This window comes from Talpa occidentalis, unplaced genomic scaffold (genome assembly GCF_014898055.3).
Source record: "Talpa occidentalis isolate TD23 unplaced genomic scaffold, MPIMG_talOcc4v2.1 talOcc4.9, whole genome shotgun sequence".
In the NCBI taxonomy this organism is placed as follows: Eukaryota; Metazoa; Chordata; class Mammalia; order Eulipotyphla; family Talpidae; genus Talpa; species Talpa occidentalis.
The window spans coordinates 52655547-52673163 of record NW_023605305.1 but is presented as its reverse complement, the minus strand read 5'-3'; the positions used below and the strand labels follow the sequence as shown (position 1 = coordinate 52673163).

At 32.8% G+C, this 17617-nt stretch overlaps 1 protein-coding gene across 5 annotated transcripts in view; it reads right to left on the bottom strand.

Moving 5' to 3' along the window:
- The window catches only part of NEGR1 (neuronal growth regulator 1), a 788184-nt gene that overhangs the window by 256155 nt on the left and 514412 nt on the right, over window positions 1-17617 (bottom strand). For all 5 annotated transcript variants that reach the window (XM_054691007.1, XM_054691009.1, XM_054691008.1 and 2 more), the window contains exon 4: window positions 5652-5783. In XM_054691007.1, coding sequence (XP_054546982.1) covers window positions 5652-5783 — 132 coding nt within the window. The remainder of the gene's footprint in view (window positions 1-5651; window positions 5784-17617) is intronic.

Here is a 17617-nt window from a genome sequence, read left to right as displayed (position 1 = left end):
ATCAGATGCAAATAGTACACAAATATGTGCCTGTGATTTATTGGGTAAAGACTTACTTCACAGTGCACCCAAAAATATCTTTACACTTTGACCAAAGAAAGAATTATTCAGTTCTATTTTACTGGAATTTCTGTGTGCAAAATCCTTTCTGATACTAAAAAAAATGGTCAATATATATAATTCTGGCTGCTATGTATGAAAATTGAAATAGTATCTAGGCTTCCATTTACTTTGATCTGTTGACTATATTTTTTCTGTTAATTAATACCTTACTTTATTAATGTCTGCTTTGTTCTTGAAAATATGGGCAGTTATTAAATGTTGTAATAACCCTGAACTTCAATTTTATTATCTGTAAACAATAATGAAATTAGTGCTTCCTCTTATTGGGTGAAAGCACTATATAAATGTCCAGTTATATTTATTGAAACTACTTAAAAATAGGTAAATAGGTTAAAAAAATGCTGATGTGTCAGAAGTAAGTCAGCATACCATTTCTTTTCCTGGGAGGGAAAAAATGTGATTATGGAACAAACTTATTATCCCTTCCCATTCCTGCTGAGTAGAAAGATTCACTTGGAGAACATTAATCTTTTCAATAATTAATTCTTTAAATGATTATTTTGGGAGTGTCTTCTGTAGACCAGATATTATTTTAGATGTTAGGGATACATCATTGTGCAAAGGAAATGAAAAATCCCTTACTGAATACAGCTTATACTCAAGAGTGCATATATAGATAGATATGTATGTGTGTATGTATATATATGCTTACACACAGAGCACAAATGCACATACACATATCTCCAGAGAAAAAATATATACACATAATATGCATCCACTTGTATACACACACACACACACACACATATACATACATAGAGAGGCAAGAGAGAGACAGTTTGTTTTTTATTGCTAACAATAAACCAGACACTATGGTAAGAACTGTATGTACATCATTTCACTTAATCCTTGCCAAAACCCTGAGAAATATATATTGTCGTGAATTTCAGAATTGGACATTGAGACTCAGAGAAATAAAATTGTATTCTGAGGTCTCAAATCCTAATAAATTATAGAACAAATATGTTATGTCTACTATAAGGTTCACCATTTCAAATAGCTACCCTAAACTGGAAGAACACATGAAAGTAAGGAGGCGAACAAGCTCTGTCCCAAGATCAGAGAACCCTATAACCCTTTTAATAGTAGCATTCACTTTGAAAAGCTACATCCTCCAAGATTTCCTGATTTCTAATATCTAGAACTATGCTTCCCTACAGACATCTACGTTATTTGATTAGTCTATGATACTTTCCAAAATTTTAGAAGGAGTCTATACTATTTGGCTTCTACTGAGTCAGTTTTGCTAATTGGCTACTTTGGTCTTTCTCTTCTAACGTGACCTTCACAACCTGTTTTCTTGAATTCAGTAGAACCCAGGTGCTTACAGGAATTCATTCACTCTTGAATTTTTTAATTAACAGTAAAGATGTTGGGACTACTGTCTACTAGGCCACTTCTAGGCATGCAATACAAATGCAAAAAAGCCACAGAACTTGTCCAACTCTAAATTCACTAGTTTACTTGGGTTTAGCTAGTTAACTTGTCTACATTTTTTTCTCTTTGTGTTTGTGTAAGAGTGTGTATGTGTGTATTAATCCCTCAAGATCTGGTTGTGATAATTATAATTTTATAATTTTAGTTTTTCAACTTGATAAGAAATATATTTACTCATATTTATATATGTATATAGACCTGTGTATGCACACATATATGTAAAGAAATTTATATATAAGCTTATGTATATTTATACATATTACCCTTTTATATTTTCTTTCATATCCATAATATATATTACCTCATTTATTTTATACTTGCATTTATAAAAGAAAATGTAGATAAATACAAGTACAATCACCAACAAAATCTCACTACCTAGAAATTAGCCCTTGTTTATAATTTTACTGACACATTCATTGCTATCTTTATTATAGCATTATATCAATAACATAACATGAACTGATTTCTTCAACCAATTAGCCCATGCTGGACTATATAAAATATGTCAATTATATCATTTCACTAAACTACTGTTCAATTAAATTGAATAAAAATCTACATCAAAGTGCTATAAGTGCTACAAGTACAAAATGCTATAAATACAAAATATATGTCAATAAGATGTTAATTGTTATATGTGTTATATATATATTTATATTATATATATATATGTAAAGTGTGGCAGATGAATTATGTGAATAGTTAAGTGAAGTAAACATTTCTAACTTCCAGGAAAAGAACTCTCACAATTTGACTTATCACATCACTGAATCTACGAGAACTTACGAAAATTTACTGCTTTCCATCTAGAAATCCATTAGGGAAAAGGACAAAGTTTCTCTCAAATTGTAATTTCTGAGCTATTGCAATTCTATAGGGACAATCAATACCGATTAGTAACAATGAAGAGAACTGCCTTAGACCTGGGAATCTTTAGGTTGCCAGGAGATGTGCTGCTCTGCTAACATAGACCACTATGCCCAAATTTGGGCTTTGACAAACTAAAGTTTTTTTCATTGGGCTCTGGCTAATTTCCTTTGGGAAATCATCTCAGTAAAATCCACAGTTAGTGCTCAATTTATGACTAATCAAATTCACAAGATTAACACTTTCCAAACATCCTCATAATCTGGAGCATATACATCCTCACACGTACACATCTACATCACTTAGATACTGATGATACATGTGTGACATAATATTCTGAAGCAAGATGGAATTTAGGTCTTGACCAGAAGTACAAATAAAACTCATCTCTTACATTAAATATTGATTCAAGATGTGAATTTAATTGATCAATTAGTCAAACACAATTGGTTATGGGGCATTTAGGGAAAGTAAACTATCAAAGGTATAATTTGGGAAGAAGCAAAAGACAAAACTAATTTTGTAAAATCATTTAAAATCTGGTTGGCTCCATTTTTAAATGTGAGCTATGTTGGCAGCAGTATTTCCATTTATAACTATACTAAAATCAGTTCTTAAAAAAAAGTTATGACTTATAAAACATCTTCTTAACTTTTCTCCTCCATTTCACTTTATTCTTTCTGCTTTTCTTCTTTCTTATCTATTATTCTGTTTCTGATACTGTAAAAGCCACTAAGGCCCTCTTTCCAGCTGGTAGAATTTCTGTAGGAGCTACATCAAAATCTCCTGCTTCCATCCTGTGTTGGAAGACTATTCTCCACGGTTCTCATGTGCTTCTGTAAGTACTGCAAGTAGAACCACTGAAAACTTTTGTTCCTGACTGTCTTTTCAAAGATGGTTGTATAATGAAGAGATGAAGAGTCTTGAAAGACAAAAGTAGTTCTCCCTATGGAGCAAAGGGAAGATTTGTTTACAGTCCAGAGTAAAAAATGTAAGTTCTCTCTGTGCAGCAAAAGGCTGCCATTGTAAAATAAATTTCAGTTTCCTAAGTTCAGGGAGCCTCAGCTGTGACATAAGCTTACTCTGTGTGTAGGTGTCATCTACTCCTCATTATATCACCCTATAATGACTGGGGCTTGGAGAAGTGATGCAAGAAAATGACAATATTCTGGCTACTGCTGTTGCTATGAGTAATGAGCTGCCCTTTGTCTGTGTCTTCCACCAGCATACATGAAACTATGGCAGATTCTTCACAGTTCTTGACATTTGTTTCCCTCATTTCATCCTTCTGCTTTATATATGGATCCTCTACCCTTTAGATAATGACTAGATTTGTTGGTGTGTCTTTCTTTCAGTTCAGTTTCTTTCTAAATTTCTGCCACCTTAATTGACTTTACTCAATCTAAGGTCCCCAACTGTTCAAAAAAAAAGCTAGAATTTGATTAAAAAGTAAGTGACAAAGAACTAAAGGCAGAATAAAGAAAAGGATAAAAAAGAAAGCCTGACTAGAAAGGAAAATGTGGGTACATTGGAGTTTGGGTCCATGAAAATCCATACAACAGATCGGTTTTTAGTTAGTTCCCCATTAGAGACATTGGTTTTAGAGATCTGTTGGGCTTAGTTTTCAAGAGTGAGCTGCATTGGTTGCTGGGTGCTTTGCTAATTTGATGGTTTGAGCTCACCTTTTAATTTTCTTATATTCACTACTGAAAATTATACTTTCATATAAGACCTGTTTCTCACCTGCATTTGCAAACTTCCAACAGTAAAATCAGTAGACACTAATGCAGATAGATATGGTTGGTGATAATATGATCAGAAAATTTTACTTGCTCATTATATCTTGTGAGAATTCTAGAGGGATGAATAGCAGCCCTCTGTAACAGAAGTTCTAGAACCAAGGAGAACTTATATAGTATATACACTACAGATTTCCAGTCAAATATCACCAAGGATTTTAAATCAGTAGGTTTATGTGGACCTAGAAGTATTCCATTGTTTAAATAGTTTCTTGGGTGAATTTGCTAAAATTTGCCTGCAGAACATATCAAAAATGCTCCAGGAACTGCCTCCTGATGTGGTGCTAAGTATATTTGTTCAGTGTTACAGAGATAGTGCAACTTCAAATATACAGATTAATTATTGACAAATTTAGTTGACAGAAATGATTTGCTATGGCAGATACCCAACTGCTAGAAATGTTTTAATAATTATTTTTTATTCCATTAAACTGAGAATTTCATATTAACATAAAATTTGGGGGAACAATTTCCTCTGATTTATTGCATAATACTATGTATACTTTATTAGCAACTTCCATATATAAAAAGATGTATAAATGGAATGAAAGAAAACTGGAAGCTCTACCTTATAAATACACTTGGTAAAATACTATTGTCCTAATAATATTTTAACTGAATCAATTAAACCAGGTTTATTGGTGGTGGGTGTGGTGTGGTGTCCTATATCTGAAGTATGTGAAATTACACTTTTGAATCATATATGGTGTTATATACCAACATTACCTCAATAAAAAGTAATAGAATAAAAAGGAAAATATTTGAAAATTTTGAGGAGAAACTAAAGGGGTACTTTTTAAAAGTAAGACTTGCAGTCATTGTTGAAATCATAAAATATACAATGGACGTTAATGAAAAAACTGTCATAACTGCATTTTGAGATGCATTTAGAGAAAGGGTATTGCATAATGACATCAATAATTCTGCAGTTATCCTTTAACATTCTAACAATGATGTTCATGGGAAAATTCCATCTTCATTTCCTCATACTTTTCTAATTCAATAGAATCAAATACACAAGAAAAAGGAGAATTAAAGTTACAGTTCTTTTGGAGTACATACCAGCATACCTCATTTCCATCAGGTCTGATGGGTGCCAGAATACTCTTCAATGAAACCCATGGGAATGAAGAAAACACTGTGTCTACAGTGCTTTAGAGATAAGGATGCAACCATTTAGAATGCCAGGGTGATATTGGAAACATTTTCATCTGTCTATCAAACCAAATTGTTATAGGATTATTTGGAAAATTGATGTTATGTAGAACAGTTTGTTCAACATTCTAATATGTGCACGTTTTCAATAGGTAGCCTTTATCAATAGACCATCTCTTAGAAACTGCTATACAAATCACATATACTATTTTTCAGGTGTTTTATCTTTTCTCTGAAGATATGCTGATAAAAGGTGATAGGACTTACAGTTTACGACAATTTTCACTTTTTTCACATCTGGGAATGACACATCATTTTCTGCACTGCATTCATATTCTCCAGCCTGGTCCCTTGTAATTCCATAAATGTCCAAATATTGTCCATTTTCAAATGGCTTTGCTACAAGAAAAACATAGTTAATTGCAGTTGCTTGTTAATTGTAGTTGCTTGAGGCTTTATTCAAGTAAAACAACAATCTCATGTCTTTCTATTAGATATTGCTGAAAAAACAATTCCAAATGAAATTGGAGAATTATGATTTATTCTCCTATGTTCAGAGTAAAAGAGTAAAAAACACAGAAATGAACAAGGGATACTATAACAACTGTTTCTCCAGAAAAGGATATACATGTGTTCTTTTTAATTGATTGTGGTCTCCTAACCTCCTCACACATCAAATAGAACTCTGCACATTTCTGTAATTGAGTTCAACAACCTCCTAGCAGTGTGGATGAAATTCACTAATATGACTTGGTACATATTGACTTTTATACAGTGTAAGCTAGAAACTTGACACTTAACCTAACTAAATGTTACTTTCCTTTTGGGGAAATCTCACTCATTTTCAAAGTTTCAGGCAAGTTGGTTTGATAAAAGTGTCTAGAGATGTATTAAAACATCATCATATTTCAGTTCCCCAAATTATTAATGTTTCTATGGGAGGTACACTGTATACACTATATATAACTCAGTAATTCTCAGAAAAACACTTATGACTCTTAAATTAAGAGCTGAATATTTCAGGGAAACCATTCTACTTGACTAAAGTAGCAGATTAAAAAAAAAACATAAAGACATAATCACAGATGAAAGAATATCCTCAAATGAATGAGGATACTCAAATACTCCTTTCAGAAATAATGGAATTTTTGTTTTTTGAAAGCAGAGAATTATCAGTCAGGAAGGAGCCTGAATCACAAATAATGCAAAGAATGGGTCTATGTGAATTTCAAGAGGGGAGATTGTTCTCCTTCCTTGCAGGGTTTTGAGAAATCACATTTCAATGCATACCAAGGAGATTTGGAAAATAAACAAAGGTCTGTTTTAAAAACTCAAACTTATTTTGTTTCACTACTTTCTTACCAAAATAGTTGCAATGACGTCCACATTAGAAACTAGTAAGATTCAATTTTGTAAGATTAAAACAAAATGAAGTTTAGTTATGGTGCTCCAAATCTAAAATCTATACCAATTAAATTTTCCTCCCCTGCAGGCTCCCTAGTCTTTGCCTGTGTCAGTTGCCCTCCAGGTAAATATGACTTTTTCATTTCTATCTAAGGTTAAGTTATTTCTCCATTTATCTTGTTGATCACAAGTTGTATACAGGGGAGAGTTGAAATTCTGCAAATATGGTTAGTATATTATTTCTGGTATACAAAGGTAAATTTACAAAACAACGGTTGCCTTAAAGTTCATATTCTTAAAATCTAATTTTATAATTATTTTCTTGGTTCAATCTAGTGCCCTTATCTGACACCAATAATACTGATTTTTCTGTTGGTACCTTATTTCTATTTTTACTCTTACACTGAAGATAGTCTAGAATTGAATGTGTCTCTAAAACTTAATATTGTGGAGGATGAAATGATTTTCATATCAAAGAATTTTAAAAATATAACTTAAATTATAAAGGGCATATTAAATAGAAATCAAAATATGAGAAAACTTGATATACAACATCAGGATTAAATAACTTAATCTGGGTGTAAAAATGAAGCCAAACACAAATAAAGGTATATACAAATGTGAAACTTTTTACAAATAGATGTACTTATTTTCTGACTGATTTTCAATATTAAAAAGTTACTTGTGTATTCTTATTTCTTGTGTAATCATACAATTTTACGAAATAGCATCCCCAAAATGTACATTTTTGATAATTACATATATAATATACATTATTACCTATTTGAAAAATCAACTATTATCTACTTCTTAAATAGATCATTAAATGTGGATTGTAAATGTATGTGTTGTTTTTCCCTGTGTAAGCACTAAAGAAATGTGAACAATCACTTTTTAAGTATTGGATTTTTAAGAAGAAACACATTAGATCTGGATGACCTCCAAGAATCAAAATAGAATAATAGAAACAAAAGCAATGAATTTGAGAAACTGACAAAGAAGAAAGTTTTTTATTTTTCTCTCCGAAATGACTTACTGACAATGCTGAAAAATTGACAACAAGTATAAGAAACTGTAAGACAAAATATCCACAATATTAGGAACATTATGTCACTCAAATTCAGAGAGCACCATTTACACCTATGGAATATTTGTCCCTGAAGTTCATTGCAAATTCTACATATTTGTATTTAAGAATCTTTCTCCAATCCCATGTCCTTACCTACAAGTACCAGAATTGCCAGAACAGCTATAGTCATTTAATGGATGATTTTACCAATATTATCAATAATGCCAATATTAACAATAATCTTCAGACATTTATTAATTTTTACAAAACATAAATGATAAATATCTTAGTTTTCCCTACCAGATTCCAGGTATTCTAAGGCATCCTGTTATTTCCATTCACTATGAATTAGCTATTCCAGAAGTTTTCCTCTAAGTATTAGTTTTTATACAAATAACTGTTTTCATTCTGAAGTTATCCATTCTCACTTGATCTTACCAGACTTAAATTTTGTTTTCTTTTTTCTATTTTTTTTGAGGTAATGTTGGTTTATAAACTACATATAATACAGAGGTACAGGTTCGCACTATCTTTACCAACAAAGAACCCATAATTCTCCACCATAGACCTTGGGATCTATCTTCCATTTACTTCACACTTTCATCCCGCCCCCCTTCTGGTGGCCTCAATTTTATGATTAGATTTTTAGGGTTTATTTTTGACTAGTCCATTGTTTTCTCTATGGTCCACATATAAATGAAATCATTAGGAGTTTTTCTTCTTCTGACTTCTTTCACTCCAGTTCAACCCATGTTGCTGCAAATTATAAGATTTCATTTTTTTTTAACAGCTGAGCAACATTACAATGTGTATATATACTGCAGATGATCCAACAATTTCACTTTTAGGTGTCTATCTGAAAAATAAAAAACAATGATTGGAAGGGATAGATACATTCTTATGTTCATTGCTGTTGCAAGTTACAGAAACAACCTACATATCCAACAAGATGAGTGGATTAAAATGTGGTTTACATGGTCAACAAATTCCAGAATTGAAACCTGGAGTTGCTATGCCCAGGATTTATGCCCTGGAGGTTACTAGTTGTCTGCAATATTCTTGGCTGCCTCTTTGCTTTTTCGTGCCCTGAATTTTCCTTAGTAGTAAGGCCACAAATTTTGTCTTTAGACACTCAGCTGGTTCTCCCTTTTCCCTTGCTCCCCTCACAAAAAAAGAGAATTTGGGCATACCATACTAAAATACAAAGAACATTTCAGCTCATGCAATGTAACTCAACTTACCCCCAGAAAGACAAGGGGGTAAACAAGGTTGAAAGGACCTAGGAAAGTAAATATACAAGGACTGTTTATAATGTTTATGAGGATGTATACACTATCCTGTGGTGCTCCTTATAAATCTAAATGAATTATAAAAACATAGTATAATATTTTTGTCTCTTCAGTTACCAATGTAAATGCTGATGAGATATAGTCAAGCTGTGATATGCCAGTGTCTTCTGGGCATGGATTTTTCCATTTCTCATGAGCACAGCAACAGTTCCTGCTTTATTCATCTCCTTGTCCCTAGTGCTAGCCTAACACCTGCAACCTCACATACCAGGCAAATATGTGCCGAATAAAACGTTGATTAATGAATTAATAAAGTACTATAAGAAAAAGGTAAGGAGACTCTAAAGTAAATGCTTAACATCCAAAAAGTTGCCACTTCTTTTTCAGAGTCATGAAAGGAAATAACTTTAGAAAGAATTATCATCCTTTCAGCATCCTAAAGTAATAGGTGATGACAGTGGTTGAGAACAGACTCTGTAGAGTTGTCATAGATCCTTTCTAAGATTATAAAGACTAACAAACACCTTAAATACAAATTGAAGAAAAAAAGATAAGTACTGTCTATAATCTAAACAATGGTCTTCTTTAGTGTATATTCTCTCCAAAGCCTGTACTTTTCTCAAAAAAAATTGAGAATGAAAATTTATAAATGTATAGCTTTTAATATTTTTATTTTTGATTCATGTGGCTTTATTATCTGTCCAAACATTAAAGAAGAAAAATAGAACTTTTTTATTAAAATTTTATTTTTATATTCCCCATACAATTACAACCCCCTTATTTTGACCCCAAGCCCTCCTTTCCCCGCCCCCCACCCCCATAGAGTGTCTCTGGTTCATAGTAGTTTGTTGATTTTGATATTTTCTTTCTTATAGTTATTCTTTTTCCTGGTCCCTTATTTAAGTTTTCTAGATTCCTGCTACGAGTGAGACCATCCGGTATTTTTTTCTTTTCTGGCTTATTTCGCTGAGCATGATCCCTTCCAGCTCCATCCATGTTGCTGCAAATTGCATGTGTTTATCTTTTTTGAATGCTGAGTAATATTCCATGGTATATATGTACCACCTCTTCTTGATCCAGTCATCTATGAAAAATAGAACTTTTCTTTCCTCAATGCCCACCCATAGAAGTGTTCACCCTAGCCCTTCCCCCAAAAAAAAACCCCAAACCCCGGTTTCAATGATGTCACTATAACCACCTTCAAAGAAAAAGCTGGAAAATGCAAGGTAGTTATGTTTTATATCTATCTCTCATACTGATTTCTGATAAGAACTGACTAGAAAGAATCCTATATTGGCCATAAAAAGATAATTTAGATTTGTTCTTATGCTTTGTTAAGGCATGTGGACATACTTTATATTACATATAAAAGTTGCCAGGAACAGCTTCAGATTTCTATAGAATACTAGTGTGTTTCATAAAAATATTTGGAAAAAGTCTCTCTCTTTAGTCTGTAGGATATTATCTCTTTAGTTTGTAGGACAGAAAACCTTTTATATCTTCACATATCCCCCCCATTGTTTCTGCCTTGTGACCTCTTTTTCCCCTTATTCAGTACATTCTTGAATGGGAGTTTGTTTATTCATTTGTATTTCACTACTATCTACATGTCGACAAGGTCTATTTAGCCTATAATCTATATTCTGAATCTTAGACATATATATTCAACTGGACAATTCACTTGAATATCTCATAGGCATCTCAAAGTTAGCACACCAAAAATGATTTTCTTGCCATATTTGCAACTCCCCCTCAATTCTCAGTGAGTGCTTTGATAATCAGAGTTGCTCAAGGAAGAAAACTTAGAATTCACTTAGATAAGACCTTTTATCTTAGTCCATACTTGCATCTTTCACTATGTCCTGTCAATATCATCAATATCACCTCCTAAGTAAGTGCAAGATTCTTCTGACAATCCCCTTGCCTCAGTTATTAATCTCTGAATGCAAATTTTTGGATGACATGTCAATGACTGCATACAACTTTGTAGACCATTTCAATAGCCTTGCTTAGAAACAGTCATTCCACTCTTCAATGCTGACCTGTAGAAATACATTCCTCATTTTTTACTTGACATTTATTACTAGATGACACTCTGCAACTGAATATTCTTGGAATGGCTTAATTACATTTATGATTGCAACTATTTCCTTTTAACTTATTATCTACCACCATATTTATTGTACTTAAATACAATTATTGTACTTAAATACTGCACAACCATGAAGAGTAGTTAAGAATGCATATTGTAGAATTTTGTAGCTTCAAATCCTAGCTCTGCCACTCACTAGATATGTGACCTTTTACAAAGTATTTAGTTTACTCATTTGTAATGTGTGAAGATAATAACAAAAACTACCTTTTATGGTTGTTGTAAGGTTTAAGTGGGTTATCCGGTAAAGTTCTTAGAAAACTATGAGATACATCAAAGAAATTAAAAATTATGTATTAGCTGTTATTACTATGTACAGGTTTAGACATGACAAATGGTTTGTTTAGATAAATATTGTTTCCATGGTGAGAGGTCACTATGTTGAAGAATTGGTGCTTCTGTCTTAACATGATATTCAATTGAAATCAGGAGTGAAAATAAAGTCTTTCAAAAAGCGTTAATAGCAATCACCAGTTCAGTTCTCATATCACTGTAGGAGATCAGTAAACACATCTTGTCTATGGATCTATTGATGGAATTGAAAGTGACTGTATGTAGGAGTCACTTTTTCTCTGCCTGCATTCTCAAGGACTTCCTAATTCACTTCATTACTTCATTCATACACACACACACACACATACACATATATAATCTTACAGTTCTATAGGTCAGAAGTGTATGGTAACTAGAATAACAGGTCCCTCCCCAAAGATATCCATGTTTTAATCACTGGAATTGTTGATTCCATTAGCTTACAGGGCAGAAGGGACTATGCAGATGTGATTATGTTAATTACCTAGAATAAGGAGATTATATTGAAGAGTCCAATTTAATTGCAAGAGTCCTTAGGGAGCAAAGAAGAAGACTGAAGAAAGGGGACAGAGAGATCTGAAACAATAAGTAAGCACTGCTGACTTTGAAGATGGAGGAAGTGGGGCATGAGACAAGGAATGCTGTCTCCTCTAGAAACTGGAAATGGCAGTTGACAGCAAGAAATTGATTTTCCTCTATAGCTTAAAAGTGGAACAGTCTATCAACATTGCTTTTCATTTTGTGAGACCAGTACCAGACTTCTGACTTACAGAAGTGTAAGAAAATAATCTTTTGCTGTTTTAAGTCATTAACTTTGTGTTTGTTACACCAACAACATAAAACTAATTCAGGGTCTCACTGACTAAAATCAAAATGCCTGCAATGTAAGATTCCTTTCTGGAAGCTTACTTTTTTTTTTTTTTTTTTTTGCTTATTACAGTTGATGGAAAAATTAAGTTTCTTGCCATTTTACTGAAATCCTCATTTCCATAGTGGAGTGGCATTTTCAACTAAAGGATATTTTCAATCCTTAAGTCAAGATCTATTTCTATCTTTCAAGTCAAAGCTTCTATTTTTATAGACTTCTGAGATTAAATTGAATCAACCTGTGTAAACCGACACACTATCTTTATCTTTAGTCCTTAACCTTAATCACATCTGCAAAGACCCTTTACCATGTAAGGTAACAAAAACACAGGGTCCAAGGATTAGGAAATACATATCTCAGATACTACTTCATAGCTACCACAGTTCTTCATTAAACTTTGCAACTCCACTTACACATATAAAGTGAAATTTGTAATTTTCAAATGCTCTAGGAAAAGGAAAATATGGTTTCATTTTTCTAGTTGCTTATCTCATTGATACTTCTGAAAAGTATCTGTGAAGTTCAGAAAAAATCAATTTAAATAAGACATTCCGTTTTGAACTATTTTCATTAGTATGTCCACAAACATAACAAGTAAATGTGATTACAGGAAAGACTGTTAGAACAGAGAAATAGTGGGGCTTGAAAGAGAAGTGAGAGAGAAACATATGGGCAGGTAAAGAAGTGGAAGTCATCTACTGAAATGATTCTGAGAGGTTTCAGAAGCAAACAAAACCAACCAGCTTTGATTTGCTTTGTTACATATTTATCATAGTACATCAGACAGCGCTGAAGGAGCGATCTTAAATCAACTCACAATTGATTTTTCTTTCCTTCCTGTCCTTTCCTTCCACTCCTGCATTCAGTCAATAGATATTAATTGTGCCAGAGCCATTTAGCAATAAGAGTGTTTCGATTTCACAAACTTACACTATACTTGAGAAACAATAGTACAAGCAGGCAATTGCAATAAATTGTGAGAAGTATTATACTTGGGTCTATATAGGATGTTATGCTGTAATGATTACGAGATCCTTAACTACTAGCAAAATTCTAAAAGTTTGACTGGGGCAGAGTATTAATTGAGTTGATAGATGTGAGGGTGGAATTATAAGCAGAAGTCAGTGTGGAAGGTTTTTTAATGCTTCTAAGGAATCTGGGTTTTACCTTAAAGAATGATTACAAAGAATGATTACAGTGTCATAAGTAAAAGAGTCTGATAAATTTGTATAGCTTTAAATATTGTATTTTTAAAAGATAACTGAATTTTCTGCTAGTTAAGTTTAGCAACAAAGAACAGACTTATCTTCTTGCTGTATTTATTAAAGAAATAGAAAAAATATATAAAACAATTATTTTTAGACATTGGAAGGCAGCATATGACTGTGATCCTTAAAGCAAACAAGGTGAGCCCTACAACTGAATTCCATCACTTTCTGTCAGAGGCAATTTCCAGGTCCAACATCAGAAAGGTGGAAACCGGAACACATGGATATTTCTGAGTTCAGTGAAATTCAAAGGCAGGTAAGGGGGCTAAAAGGAGTGTTGCAGAGTTCTAAAAAGAAGGGATCAACACAGAAAAAGAACTGCAGCACTCTACATATGATTGTTTGTCCTTATTGAAGATCAGGCTATGAATGCATAAGAATAAATACAAAAAAGTTGGGGGGAAAACAGGGTAACTATGAGTGGAACAATTCTTAAAGCTCAAGCAAAATTAGGAGAAATTTGACTGCTGACCATCAAGAATTCAAGGCTATGCCATTTTTCTATAATGTCTTTTATGCTTTGGGGTCTTACATCCAAGTCTTTAATCCATTTTGGGTTAATTTTTGTATAATTTATGTAACGGTGATCTAGTTTCATTCTTTTGCATGTGGCTTACCAGTTTTCCCAGCACCATTTGTTAAAGAGACTCCCCTTTCTCCAACATGTACCCTGGGTTCCTTGTCCCTAGATTAACTGTCCATAGGGGTGTGGGCTTTTTTCAGAGCTCTCAGTTATATTCCATTGGTCTGTGTGTCTGTTCTTGTTCTAGGACCATAATATTTTGATTATTATGGGTCTGTAGTATAATTTGATGTCTGGGAATGTAATATCACCAATCTTAAACAACAAAAATCTGTATAAAAATGTTTGCTAACTTTAATGATAATTATTAAAATCTGGAAACAATCCAATTGTCCTTTAATCAGGAAATGAGTTAAATTGTGGATGTGCATATAAGATACCATTTGCCATTGAAATTATTCATACATGCATAATATAGATGAATCTCAAATACATTTCACTAAATGAAAGACACAAAAACTACAGAGGTAAATAATAGATGACTTTTTTTAGAGAGCTTGGGAGGCAAGACTAGTTGACTACAGAAGGGCAGCATCGTGGGATTTCTTGGAATGATGGAACATTTCTATTATTGATTGTGTTGGTGCATACATGACAATGCATTTGTTAAGACACAAAGAACTGTATGCCATGAAGAGTGATTGTTTAGTTTATGTAAATTTACATACAAAGCATAATGATATGTACTAGATACTCAGAATAATTAAAATTTAAAAAGACAATATCAAATATTCTTGAAGAAATGGAGCACATAAGAATTCACATCAAAACCCTCTTCCCCAATCCTTTTAGTCTCACTGAGGAGTTTTAGGAGTATTCCAATTGGTTCTGGGTTAATTATGCTTTAGGAGTTCAACATAGGTGGTGTGAATTACAACTCATTTTGTAATGTGTCACCTTAGGATTTCACCTGAAGGTTCCATATTAGCATCCTCTTATATTAGATTTATGACCTATGACCTTCTTTGACCAATGTGCTTTGTACTCCAGGGTCTGCCCACAGAGAGAACTTCGATTTTTCTGTTTATTACCATAAATGAATGCAGAGAAAGATAGCCAGAAAGGATTATATGAAGAAAATTCATTAATTTCTTAAGCTTTCTAAAAGCATTCTTTTCAAAATAAGCCTGTACTCTTTCGCTTTCTTATTTTAGTTCTCATTAAAGGTTCCTTTACCAATTTAGCTTGTTATCATACCATGGCTCACTGAAGGAATATATAAGAAAGACCATATGAAACTTCCTATTATATTTTTGTTAGGAAATATATTAAGGTCCTACTGTGATCATCGATGTGCCCATTTAACAAGGACCCATGAGAGAAATTTGCGTGTGTTAATAACCTGAAAAGGTCTACTTCTCGCCTACTAATTTTCTTTGATAGTATGATCCTTGATCTTATAAACTGATTGTTTCCATTCTTTCTCTAGACCCCAAAGAATTTCAAAGCCAAGATAAAGGAAAATATACTTTCGATGTCTTGATGCCTAGTATTTTGAGGATCATTAAGAAATATGTGGATAAAACAAGACATAATAAGAACATAAAGCCAAAAATATTTGGAAAATAGCAATGTTCATATAATGGAGAACTATGTTAAAATCAAATTGATTGGCTATTACCATAATACTTTTGGATCATTGTTTACAAGCAGAAACAATTGTATTTTGAACAGACAAATCAAAATGCAGGGAGTCCAGTAGGAATGCTATAATATATATGGCACCACCTTGAGATAAATAACATTCAAGTAACTAATCATGGTGAGACTTCTAAAACTCATCACACACCCTGAGAGAGCAGACATATACCAACAGCAACTCATAACGTGTTCACATGGATGCCCTTATCAAAACAAATAAGATATATTGTTGTGAAAATAGAAGGAAGTGATTAATAATATGGACCTTCATAATACATGGCCTGGGTTTCATGTACTCTGGGCAACATTTTCAATCTCTCTTAGGGTCAGTTTCCTCATATGAACAAAGAAAATAACACCTACCTCACAATGCTATTATGGCATTAATTGTGCATACATATCAAACTCTGTGTAAAATATCAATAAATTTAAAGTGGAATTTTCATTAATAAAAATTAATACAAGATTTAAATTATGATGTTTTTCAGTACCTACAATACTTGTATTTAAGAGGGAATAATTGTGTTGTCAGATCACAATAATTTGCTTTTGTTAAACAAGCCCAATAATGCCAAAGTAACAGTTTAATTGCTTAAAGTAAAAGAAACCACACAGATGCCTCTTCCTATCAGGCAGGGATTATATTCACTCAATATAACACTAACAGATCTTTTCTAATATCTCTCACACATTTTGGAATTCTGATTTTTTTTTTAGTCTCTCCACATTTGGTGGTCTGAGACTTATTTTCCCTAGAAAACAACTGATAACTTTTGCAATGGCAAGTTTACTTATTGTTTTTCCTTTCAAAATTGAATTGCAAAAAAAGTAAAGTGAGATAACATATTATATATCACACCAGGGAGGAACTGTTCCTCTGCTTCTCTCCTGCACACTACACCTAAAATATACAAATTATTCAAGAGGCAATAGTAATGAAAAGAAAGTGCTTGCAAAGGAACCAGCTGTTACTGTTTATATGGTTGGTTGCAGCGAAGCTCTGCTCTGACCAGGTTGAATCCATTACTAGCAATGTATTATTTACTGTCTCTCTGAATGGAGCCATATGTTTCTGGTCTCTGCCATGTGAAACCTCTGGTATGTTCCATTTGAAAATATTATAACTTATCTGAATGCACTGGTCTACATATGCTATAGTCTAATAAAACTATTTCCTCCAAGTAATAATAGCTATAATTACAGAAGTTTCAACCTGAATATCATAAAGTATTGTTTATATTTCTCCTGTGCCTGTAACTTACTGAATGACTTTATGTCCTTCAATATATCTTTTCTTTATCTTTGTATCTGCAAAATAGGATTAATTTCTTTCTTATATATTACTTTTATTGAGTAAACTTTAGTCATGGATCCTTCTCCTCATTGCAAGTGAAACAATCCACTGCCTACAAAGACCTGCAAAGCAAACCTTAATTATGTGCCATGTCTGTCCTGTAGGCCTGTATATTTTTTATAATTTTCATCAAGGTCAAAGACTAATATATCAGTAATGTTGAAGCTGTACTTTATATCTAATCGTGCTTTGGTTCCAGAAAGAAATATAATTCTTCAATAAATGCTTTTTGACTATCACTGCTGAATGTTACAGGCTGAATTGTGTAAACCCCCAAATTATATGTTAGAGGC